We start from the raw sequence: 12,533 nt of genomic DNA, 5'->3' as shown, positions 1-12,533 counted from the left end.
AACATTGTAAAGCAACTATACTCCAATAAAAATTTAAAAACCAGAAAAGAAAAACATGGAGAGGAGTTCCAAAAAACAAAGCATCAATACTGACAAAAAAGTAAAATACTTGGGCTTCCCTGGTGGCGCAGTGGTTGAGAGTCCGCCTGCTGATGCAGGGGACATGGGTTCGTGCCCCAGTCTGGGAGGATCCCACATGCCGCGGAGCGGCTTGGCCCGTGAGCCATGGCCACTGAGTCTGCGCGTCCAGAGCCTGTGCTCTGCAACGCAAGAGGCCACAACAGTGAGAGGCCCGCGTACCACAAAAAAAAAAAAAAAAAAAAGTAAAATACTTAAACTTTTCTGATAACTTGGTACATAATACAGATTTTAACGTATGCTTTAAAAATCTTCATTTATTTAACAATTACTTATTAGGCATCCTCTTATTTGCCAGGCACTTCTCTCAAGATTATGAACATCCTTATAGAACTGGCCTGATTATCTGTTTTGTTGACATTTCTGTTGTGTCCTGGTTGAAGAAAGGTTTGAAAAAGAGAAGTTATGCTTAGTAGTCTGAATGAATGTAAAAAGCACTGTTATGTACTAATTACAGAAGGAATTATAAAAATATCTGTTTTTGATCTTTAGTAGCAAGGAATAAACTGTTTCATTTAAAACTTGTTCTATAAGCTTCACTTTTTTTTTTCAACTTGGCACCAAGAACACCAACATTACAGTGTTAAAGAGCTGAGGCTTGGAAGCTAGGATATCTGGTCACATTCCTGGCTTTCATTCTAATTTCCTATGATCTTTTTTTCTGGGTCTCAGTGTCCTAATGCATAAAAAACAAACAGGCTGAAAGATGAAGAGCTCTTCTAGTTGTTAAGTCTGATCTCCTTGATATATGAAAGTTATTTAAAATAGCTAAACCAAGAGAACTTACAATAACATAGGAGTAACTATTTGTTAGGTTTTAATAACTAAATTAAATTTCAATTTATTATATCCTTTAGAAAAACTTAAGCATTCTTTGATTCAGATTTCTTTGTGAAATCACAAGAAAAATGAAAAATCTACAAGGAATGGCTGAAGGAATGAGTATATCCAACCAGCTGAGGTGGTTCCAAAAAATCTGTTTGGCTAGTACAACCTTTTATACCAGTCTAGTGCCTTAGCATCAACCAGGTTCTTACAGAATTCCTAAGGCAACTGTGAGGCAGAGAAAGCAAGAATAAAATCTTTTCTGCTGTAGCAGGAAGACAGCAACTACAGTAAGTACCAATAAAACCAGATGAAAGAAGAATTCTATTAATTGCAAAAATGATGCTCTGGTTTGTGCATAATTACACCTGGGACCATGTAGAATGGGTCACCAATATCAAACTGCTTTGGCAATAACTCCATTAAGAGTTAAGCATTAAGCTCTGACCCAGGCAGGGTCCAGAGGACATATATTCTTTATGCCATAATCTTGTGAAGCAGGCTCGCAAAAGTCTGGGAACTTGGTATTTTTAATACTGGCCATCACTGCATAGTCATAGTGTGACTATAAATTCTATATTACTACTTCAGCTTGTAAAGCCATGAAATACATTTGTAAAAAAAGTGCCCATCTTCCTTTAAGTCTGAAAGGACACTTTGGCTACAGGCTTACATTCTTTGTCAAAAACATGTATTGAATATTTTTCACATTTCAATAATAAAGACCTTTATTTAAACTAAAGATTATTTTTAAAACACACTTTTTCATTTGTAAAACCTGCATTTGACCCATTTCCTTCAAATGTTGTTTTCCTTCTTCTTCAACTTCTTTTAGTTCTTCATTCCTTTTTCTTAAAGTAAGGTTATCCTGTAGCCACCTTTCTTGTATCTAAATGTAAATATTAAATTTGTTAATAAAAATAATCAAGTTACCAACATGTGATTCATAGCAGGCAACTGGTGACAAGTAGTGCTAATTCTGCCTTAGAATCATGTGTATCTCAGCAGAGGGAGAAGAAGCCAGTGTAAAGGAATCTCCAGGCCTGGAGGAATCTGGATGGCCCATATACACACAAAACAGACATTAAAATGATGAGATAAAATGATATAACTGGATTTTTAATATTTTATACCTATGCCCCATTGGATCATCTTGCATAAGAACCTCACAATGGAGCCTAGTGATCTAAAAGATAAAAAGAGAGCAAGACTACTACCAAAGTCTCCCCAACTTTTTTTTCCCTAGTTGTATTTGTCTACTAACGTGTGCCAAGACCATTATATACTGTTAAGTATGTCAGATAAGATTTTTACCTTCAAGCTGACAATCATACAAGGCAGTAAGAAGTTTCACAAAAACAGTAAGTCTATATACTTGATGACACTTTCCTGGCCACTGAATTGCACTGAAAAATTTAAATTTAGCTGTTCTTGTTGAGTAGTTTTGTCCTTAAAAAGCAACCACTAAATCATTTGGCAGCGGCAGCAGCACCAACACAATTATTTCAGTACTTTTCCTGGTGATTAAAACGGACTATGTTGTCAAGAGACAAACAGGAAACAATTTATAAGTTGACTCTTTGGAACTTAGGAAAAAAAATTTTCCTGCAGAAAATGGTGGTTTGGCCCATAGAAGCCTGAACAGAAAAAATTCATCCTAAGTTTGGAGTCAGGCCTTCTCAAAGACCCTTCTACAGCAACCCTTGTAGTTGAGATAAACTCAGTGATGTGGGAAGTAGGAGGCAGGGGCAGATCTTTGGTAATACTTTGTTGCCAACAGTACTGACACAGGAGTCACCAGGGAAAAAGGATTTGGGAGGTGAGAGAGAAGAAGGGAAGCCAAGGACTTCTCTCATATGCTTAATGTTCACATCCAACCCTGCCCATCTATGAATCACTATTTTGAGGTTTTTTTTGTTTTTTTAACTGTCATTAAGGTTCCTTTCAGTTTTCCTGGAACTAATAATATAAATATATACGTATCTATTAAAGGAATCGTTATAAGCAGTTAGAGATGACTAAAATGATATGGTTGTAAATGTCCTTTTGTTGCCAAGGCAACCTAATGTGCCACCGCAGCTGCTATGACTCTCCAAGATTCTCCCATGGGGAACTATGCTTATACATTTTCCTTATTAGGAACAAAAGAATGTGGCACTGCTCGCTTTCATCTAATATTATATAACAATGGAATTTGCTTTCATGAATACCTGAAAGGACTATTTAAAGGGCTATCACATTTTTAGGTGAGACTGATTTTTTGCATGAAATAATGTTCCTGGTCTGTTATACTGCATGGTCACCAGAAAGCTAGGGATTTCCTTCTTTTAGGTCAGCTTCTAATTGCTCTTTCATTCTGAAAGACAGTATATAGCACAGTAGTTAAAGAGCATAGGCTTTGAAGTCAGATACACCTAAGCTCAAATCTCAGCATTACAACTTTCAAATAGGATGACTTTGGACAAATTAGTTTAAATTCTCTGAGCCTTCTAAAGATTAAAATAGTGTATGTAAAAAGTACTAAGTACAGAGCCTGGCTCAATAACTGCTAGTGAAATACCTTTTGGGTCAAATCTGTCCTTACACTTTAAGCAGTAAAAATTCCAGTTACAGTCTTCAAAATAGAAAACAGGAGAGAAAGAAGAGATAAAGTATCAGAGAAAACCAGATGCAGGTATACTACACCAAAACTGTTTTCCTATTATACTAGCAATTTGACAATGTAGGGTCAAGTTCTACCTCTGTTACTCACTACTTTTGTGACCTTGGGCAATTTAGGTCAACTCCAGTTCCCTTCATCTGAAAAATGAGGAAGGAAGATTATTAAACTTCCAAATTTTAAAATTCTGTGGAGTAAATTTAATAGGGCTTAAGTGCGTAAATAAGCTGTTAGGCTCCTCAACTCTTAAGATAGTAACTTGAATCACTCAGCTCAGACAGCAGTTAATGCATGCAGCTGGCCACTTACAGAAACCATAAAAGTTAGCTGCTTTCTAGTTACCTGTGATAGAGTAATATGCTGAATAAACCCCATTCCAAAATCCACCAGAAGTCTGGTTGGAGAAAATGCCATTTATAGAGAATTTCCTGAAAGCCATGCGGTGCTCTGACTCAGTGATTGATAGTTAAGGGGATACATCACAACCTCTGAGGAACTTTAACAAAATATACATGCATATGTGTATGCTCATGCCCCAGAGGTTCCCATTTATTGGTCTGGAATGGAGAAAGAGATGTGTATTTTCAATAACCCAGGTGATTTTTTTTTTAAGTTTGAGATGTAATTCATATACCATAAAATTCACCAATTTAAAGTGTACAATTCAGTGGTTTCAGTATATTCACAAGGTTCTCATTCCAGTACATTTTATCACCCCAAATAGAAACTCCATACCCATTAGCAGTCACTCTCTATTCCCTTTTCTTTCCTTCCCCCCAACCCCCAGCAACACTCCTCTGCTTTCTGTCTCTATGGATTTGCCTATTCTGAACATTTCATATAAATGGAATCATACAATAAGGTCTTTTGTGATTGACTTCATTTAGCATAATGTTTTCAAGGTTTGTCCATGTTGCAGCATCTATCAATATTTCATTCCTTTTAATGGCTGAGTAATATTCCACGATGGTTAATTTTATGTGTCAACTTGACACCACAGGGTGCCAAGGCATTTGGTCAAACATTATTCTGAGTGTCTTTGACAGTGTTTCTGGATGAGATTAACAGTTACATTGGTAGACTGAATAAGTAAAGCAGACTGCCCTTCCTAATGTGGGTGGGCCTTATCCAGTCAACTAAAGACGTGAACAGAACAAAAAAGGCTGAATAAGGGGTAACTCATCCTGCCTGACTGTATGAGGTGGGACAGTGGTTTTTTCCTGCCTTCATATTTAAACTGAAACCTCAGCTCTTCTTGGATCTAGAGCCTATTAGCTCTCCCAGTTCTCAGGCTTCAGACTCAAACTGGAACTACACCACCAAGCTCTCCTGAGCCTCCAGCTTGCCAACCACATATCTTGGGACATCTCAGCCTCCACAATCACTTGAGTTAATTCCTTATAATAAATTTCTTTATCTATATCTATATCTTTATCTATATTTATTGATCTCTTACTGGCTTTACTTCTCTGGAGATCCCTGACAAATACATATGAATACACCAAATTTTATTCATCTGTTCATCAGCTGATAACCATTTGGGCTGTTTTCCATATTTTGACTGTCATTAATAATGCTGCTATAAACATTCTTGTACAAGTTTTAATGTAAACATATATTTTACGTTTTCTTGGTTATTATACACTTAGGAGTGGGAAAAACCCAGGTGATCTTGATGGGTGCCTATAGCTAACTTTTGCTCTCCAAACACTCTAACATTTATTTTAGGCTCCAATCACACCACCTTCTACAGTCATCAAGGGATGATAAAGGTGCTGAAACACACTGCAAAAACAAACAAACAAAAACAACCATGAAGTTTGTTGAAGACCTGCTTTTTATTAATCTATATAGTGTCTTCCTTTCCATGAATGCCTATGGAGACATTTTTCTCTGGTCTCAGTCCAGAGAACTGGTTTGTTTTTAGCTTTGAGACAATGTGAAACTTAATTATGACTTTCTCTCTTCATGTGACTACTAAAATCTTTAGCAAGCATATCAGATTTCATGGCCTACGTTTTATATACTTACTACTCTCCTGGTTTCATTGCCTTCTTCTTGTCCTTATTTCCACACTGTCTCATTTTCTCATCAATTTAAAATGTTATTTAGCATTGCTCTATGTATATAACTTAGTAAACGATTTCTAGAACACGGTAGGTTATAAAAGTAAACTAATATAGTCAGATCCACTAAATTTAGACCTTCAACTTGAAAAGGGTCACAGACTGGTGTACCTTAATTATCTCTCTATATTTGTATGGACATTACTGATTTATAGATTGTGAATTTAAGTAGAAAACCCACAAGCTAGTGATAACTAAGTATTTTGTTATATATGCTTCATAAATTTATATAGCATTTACTAGATGGCAGAGATTTGATTTACCTTTGACTGATATTCATATATTTGACAATCCTGGCACTATGGCCAGAGATTCTGCAGAAAACGGGTATGGCTAATCTTCAAAGAGATTTTAACCATTGTTTATAACCAAGTGATTAAAGCTTTCAAATAGCAAATTTTATTCAAAACAGCAGGAACAGAGAAGCGGTGTAGTTTTTAAAGGCATTAACTATCATGCTTATATAAGGCATGCTGAAAATTATTTTCTTAATGTGATTTTAATTATACTGTGGAAATTAATTTCCTTAATCAAGAAAGTAAATGATAAAGGAATCAACTGAAAAACAACTTAGTATATACATATTTTACTTACAGACAACTTTTAAGAATGATACCTAGAAATGAGATTGAGAATTGGCAGAAGGGGAAGGAGACTTTAATTTTATGCTTTTATGTTTAAACTTTTACCAAGTAAGTCTTTTACTGAAAATAAAAATTAAAAAAGGAAAGAAGAAAAGACAATGTTATTAGAATTGCTTTTCTCAGGGAACCCTCCTACAATGTTGGTGGGAATGTAAGTTGGTATAGCCACTGTGGAAAACAGTATGGAGGCTCCTCAGAAAACTAAAAACAGAACTACCATATGATCCAGCAACCTCACTCCTGGGCATATATCTAGACAAAATTATAATTCAAAAAGATACGTGCACCCCTACATTCATATCAGCACTATTCACAATAGCCAAGACATGGAAACAACCTAAATGTCCATCAACAGATGAATAAAGATGTGTTATATATATACAAGGGAACTCAGCCATAAAAAAAACAAAATAATGCCATTTGCAGCAACATGGATGCAACTAGAGATTATCATACTATGTAAGTCAGAAAGATAAATAACCATAGGATATCAGTAATATGTGGAATCTAAAATGTGACACAAATGAACCTATCTATGAAACAGAATCAGGGACATAGAGAAGAGACTATGGTGGCCAAGGGGGAGGAGGGTGGGAGAGGGTTGGACTGGGAGTTTGGGATTAGCATACACAAAAACTGGTATATATAGAATGGATAAACAACAAGGTCCTACTGTATAGCACATGGAAATATAATCAATATCCTGTGATAAACCATAATGGAAAAGAATATGAAAAAGAATATATATATGTAACTGAGTCACTTTGCTGTACAGCAGTAACTGACAACACTGTAATTCAACTATACTTTAATAAAAAATAAATTAAAAAAAAGAATACAATCAGGTAAAAATGTTATAACGAGAAGAATCACAACAGCTTGAGTTATACCAAATGCACTTTTTATTATTTCATTTTACAAATGAAAATATGTCTCTTTTTATACTGCCAAAGGAAAATTTTGTGTCTCAGTAACATAAAAAAGAAACATACTTTTTATATAAACATATACACATAAAAAAAAAAAAGAACTGCTTTTCTCTACTGTTTGCATTTCTACTCAATGCAAGTATTGAAAATAAACGTAAAAAGTAAAAAAGAAAGATAAGAATGTTACTGGTATAAATGCCACCATAAATCATTAGCAAAAAAAGGACCTACCTTCTGTGTATCAATATCTTGTCTCATGATTCCCATTTCCTTATTAATCTTTTCTTTGTGTTTCTCACATTCACTTAGTTGAGCTATTACTTTATTAAGTTCAGTTTCTTTTTGCTACAAAAATGAAAATTTCTTAAGCACAAGAAATAAAAATATAAACAATCATTTTAAATTATATTCAATTAAGTAGTTTTAAATTACCTTCTTATAGTCATCTTTTCCATCTTGAATATAATTCTCAATGTCTTTCACATAACCATGAATATTTTTAACCTTCTCTTTGATATCATTTATCTGTGGAAAAATATTTATTAAAAATATACTAGTTCAGACTAGGGCATTTAAGAAGATTTATTTCCAAGGAATATCTTTTATTAAGATAACAAAAACTTAATAGGAGAGTACAGTGAAATACTGGCTTGGAAGTTAGAAGCCCTGAGTTCCAGTTTCCATCACCAGCAGGTTTTATCTGAAATCAAATTTTATGATCTCCCTTTATTACTATGGGATTAGATTAAAAGGTCTCAATTCTCAACTTCTATTTTAGATCAAGAAGCAAAATAATTTACATTTAATCATTCTAAAAACATTTTGAATGTTAAGATTATGTCACAAATATGAAAATACTATTTCATCATGTTTTTAATTTCATGTGAAATACTAGTGTCCAACATGGCGCTCTGAATAATAATTTTAACATATATTTTTGATAACTAAATATATACATGAAATCTTACTTTATCCTGTGCTATTTTGTTGCTTGTATTTTTTTTGTTGATTAATTCTTCTTTCTCCTGCTGGAACTTTTCCAATGTTGTTTCCAAAGGGTTTACCTGCTCTTTAGCATCCTAAGGATATAAAAAATATAAGGTCTTATATAAAATTCCATTATCTTATTTCAGGTGTCACACTTCATAATAAAATCACTTTCTATGTACCAGGCTTTACAAGTCAATTCATTTGCTCCTTCCAACAACCCTATGAGGAAGGCACCATTATTTTCCTGCTATATTTCAGATGAGCACAGAGATGATTTATCCAGGGTCCCAAAAGCCAGTAAATGAAGGAGCCAGGATTCAAATCTCATCCAGCTCCAGAGTCTTTCTCTCATCCAGCTCCAGAGTCTTTCTTTTAACCACTACGCTATATTGCGTCAGCCACTGACTTGATTCTTAATCTACACCACGTACTCCCAATTATATGAGCATGTGGCTTCAGGTATAAATTTTCCTGAGTTTGTAGGGGCCCATGTCAGCTCTGTGTGACTGAAAAATAGGAAAGCTCTTTCAGTCCAGATCTTTCTTTTACAGATGGAAATATGATCATAAAAGAACTTTTTTTTCAATTATTCTTCCATTTTCTGTTACAACTGATGAATCATAATACACAGAGCACTAAGTACGATTCCAAACACAAAACCATGTGATCAAGTTTGTAAACCAAAAATTGAGTTAACAAGCCATACCTTGCCTTCAGCACAGACACAGCCAAATTATAAAGTTTATCTGCTTTTAGCTGCATGGGTAGTGGGATTTCTCATGACTTCTGCTTTTTAAAGTATTCACTCTAATTCTAAAATGGTATGCTATACACAAAACCATCAGTTTTATTCCAGAATATATCATCTTAGTAAAAAAAAGTTTTTGTATGCATGTACTGCCAATACATTTAAAAAGGCCCAAATTTTAACAAAAGATTAGACAAGTTCATCAGACAAGAGATCATAAATTATTTTGGCCGAAAAACAATCTTAAAAAAAAAATATGGGGCTTCCCTGGTGGCTCAGTGGTAGAGAGTCCGCCTGCTGATGCAGGGGACACGGGTTCGTGCCCCGGTCCGGGAAGATCCCACGTGCCGCGGAGCGGCTGGGCCCGTGAGCCATGGTCGCTGAGCCTGCGTGTCCGGAGACTGTGCTCCGCAACGTGAGAGGCCACAACAGTGAGAGGCCCGCGTACCGCAAAAAAAAAAAAAAAAAGGCTCAACATTCTGCTTGCAGGTTTCTACAGTCAGTGAGTGAGTGAGTGAGTGAGTGAGTGAGTGAGTGAGTGTGTGTGTGTGTGTGTGTGTGTGTGTGTGTAGATATATAGCTTTTTTTAAGGGAATGGAGTATGGTCTAGTCCACTTTTCCATGGTTGTGTAGGAACTACAATGTCCTTTCCTAGCAAAACAAGAAGTGCAAGGTCTGCATTTCCACCAACTCAATGCAAAGCCCCAAGAGCTTCCTGCAAAGTAAAGCCGGCACGGAGGATCCAATCAATGTCTGCAGCAGGAAAAATTAATGGTGCAAGAAAGGAGGGACTTGATGATGGATGGCTGGTAGGTGGTTCAAATTCTAGAAGTGGCCCTGCAGCTTCAGAACAGACATTTTCTCTGGTCTCAGGCCTGTGTGCCCTGACCCAGATCTTTAACCAATATGAAACTGGATGACAAGGACTCAGTTTGCTCAGAAGTCTGATTGAGTGCATCCTCCTTACCTGCTAAAAGTCTGGGTAAAATTTCGACACCAAAGGTGCAATGTAGTTGATTAGAAGTTTCAGCTGAGGCTAGAGTGACAGAACTGCTCTCATTTATTGACTCCTTAGACTTGGGGACACCTTCCTTATCAGTACTAACAGGCCATCACCTAGACCCCTGAAGTTAATATTTTCTACATCTTCTACTCTAGTGTCTGCTGAAGTGTCTGTTAATTCTTCCGTCTTCACTGATACAGATATGGCCTGATGAAAGGAGACTTGTTCACTCTAGGTAGCTGTAAGATGCTCATTTTGGGTCCATCCTTCAGAAAGGTCCTTAATAACTGTTTGGCCCTCAGTTACTGTCTTTGATTGACAGAAAACTTCTTCAGATGTGTTTTCTGAAGCTGCTTTACTACTAATGACAAAAAGTTCATGAAGTTCCTTCAAGGCTACTGTTACAGATGAGCAAGATTCCTCTGCTGACTCTACAGAGGGCTGACAACTGCCACAGAGACTTAAGAGAAGGGGCAATTCCCATATTTCTTACTTGTTCCAGACATTTCAACATTACTTTCTAGAAGGTGTAAATCCTGAGTGGAAATGGAATTTTAAAGGAAGGGTTACATTTTGATGTTTCTACTTCCATCAAGGGATTATCCAAGGTGAGATAAGATGCACCGATGTTCCTGACATTGGTATTCTGACTGCCTGCTGAATTAATAAGCACAGCAACTAGGGACTGTTAAACTATATCTACTTCCATAAGTGTTTCTGAATTTGAGCAGCCAAAGCATCCTGAAGGTAGAATATTTTTCTCTGTACCCAAAAGGTCCACAGTCTGCTGCAGCCTGTCTCAATCATAAAGGAACTTTTGATCTTAAGCTTAGTTTGCTGAGGCCAAGTAGACATTTTATGGTAATTAAGCATACTAGTACATTGATGTTGGTGTGCCCACACTTATTTTGGAAGGAAAGGGGTTTTCAAATAACAAACTATTTTACTAATCAGAAGTCCACATCATTTGGCCTTATAACATCTCTATAGAATAAGTATACGATAACCACTGTTCAAAACCATGTCCTCAAGCACTTTAAGATCCTGAAATACCTAATGAATCCATAAAGGTAGAAAAAATTATTTAGTATTATTATTATTATTTTTTTTTCTCACCATTGTGGCCTCTCCCGTTGCGGAGCACAAGCTCCGGACGCGCAGGCTCAGCAGCCATGCACGGGCCCAGCCGCTCCGCGGCATGTGCGATCCTCCCAGACCGGGGCACGAACCCGTGTCCCCTGCATCGGCAGGTGGACTCTCAACCACTGCACCACCAGGGAAGCCCCTAGTATTATTTCAATGTAGGAATATTTTGTATTAGGAAGTGGTTTGGTGTGGTGGGAAGTCAAATGTCTTACACATCAGAAGACCTACCAGAAAATTAACCCTGCCTCCTCCTAACTGTATGAATTTGGGCAAGTCATGGGATATCTGTAAGTCTCAAATTTCTTTTCCTATAAAAAGGAGATTTAGTCACATTTATCAAAATGATACACTGAATACAAAATGAGACACTGAACGGTTCAATGTCAAAGTGCTTTATAAGCAATGAAAAATACAAATGTAAGGTAGTACATTTTATACCATACTCTAAGCCTCTGTTATTTTGTAATCCAAAACTACTTAAGAAACATTTACAGTAATTAGTAACAGATTCTAATCAGATTCTAACCAGATTTAATTGGTTGGGTCTTAGATTTGATAAATCTAGATGAGGGAAGCCAAATGGGTTCCATTCCATGTGTCAACTCAGTGCCTCCTCAGTGTAGTGGGAAGTATTCCGAGACTACATCTGGAATTAAAAAGAAAAAGTGCTATGCCTGAGAGGCAGTGTCTGTCAGGGATATAGGATCTGTAGGTAAGACAAACCTCCTATACAAGTAGGAATCCTTATATGGAGTTAGCCAGCCACCACCAGACCACCTCCAGTAACAGGAAGTTCACTACTTAACCAGGCAGCCAGTTCTTCCTTATTATGGTCAATAAATCTTCTTCCAGAAATTTTTACCTACTAGTAGAAGTTCTATATACCATTTTCACTTGATCCTCACAATAACCATAGTTCTGGCCATTGCCCCAATAAAGAGAATTTCACATATTTGAACTGATTTTTAAAACTAATATGTATGAATGTTTTTACCTTTATTTCTCTGTATAAGGACTGAACTTCAGTGGATAATTCCACAGTCTGCTCTTCCAGTTGCTGACGACGTTGTAAATTAGTGGATATCTGAAGTTTCTCTGATTTAAGTTCATTTGTTGTACTTTTTAGGTGCTGAATTTGTTCCTGCTGGTCCTGTATAAGCTTACGATTCAATTCAATCTTACTGGAAACTGCATGAAAACATATTGATACAGTGATTAATGTAAGGGTATAGAAAATACTATAAGCAGCCTCATTCCAGTTTTATAGGTCTCTGTGGCATTCCCAAAGGCTGAGTTTCTGTGGGTCCCACCTACTGCAATAAAAA

At 36.3% G+C, this 12,533-nt stretch overlaps 1 protein-coding gene and 1 pseudogene across 2 annotated transcripts in view; both read right to left on the bottom strand.

Annotated features, from left to right (window-relative positions):
• Positions 1 to 12,533, bottom strand: part of RAD50 (RAD50 double strand break repair protein) — a 97,318-nt gene that overhangs the window by 32,839 nt on the left and 51,946 nt on the right. Inside the window, exons 16-20 of the mRNA XM_082651516.1 lie at positions 12,203 to 12,396; positions 8,290 to 8,400; positions 7,754 to 7,846; positions 7,553 to 7,666; positions 1,725 to 1,852 (exon numbers count right to left, since the gene is read on the bottom strand). Coding sequence (XP_082507642.1) covers positions 1,725 to 1,852; positions 7,553 to 7,666; positions 7,754 to 7,846; positions 8,290 to 8,400; positions 12,203 to 12,396 — 640 coding nt within the window. The remainder of the gene's footprint in view (positions 1 to 1,724; positions 1,853 to 7,552; positions 7,667 to 7,753; positions 7,847 to 8,289; positions 8,401 to 12,202; positions 12,397 to 12,533) is intronic.
• LOC309820927 (regulatory solute carrier protein family 1 member 1-like) lies at positions 9,646 to 12,134 on the bottom strand (annotated as a pseudogene). Its single transcript has 2 exons — positions 12,103 to 12,134; positions 9,646 to 10,856 (listed from the first exon to the last, which is right to left on the bottom strand). The product of its transcript is annotated as a regulatory solute carrier protein family 1 member 1-like (transcript).

Source organism: Grampus griseus, assembly GCF_964374135.1.
Source record: "Grampus griseus genome assembly, chromosome: 3".
Taxonomy (NCBI): domain Eukaryota; kingdom Metazoa; phylum Chordata; class Mammalia; order Artiodactyla; family Delphinidae; genus Grampus; species Grampus griseus.
The sequence above is the reverse complement of the archived record's forward strand: the minus strand, read 5'-3'. Positions and strand labels throughout refer to the sequence as shown.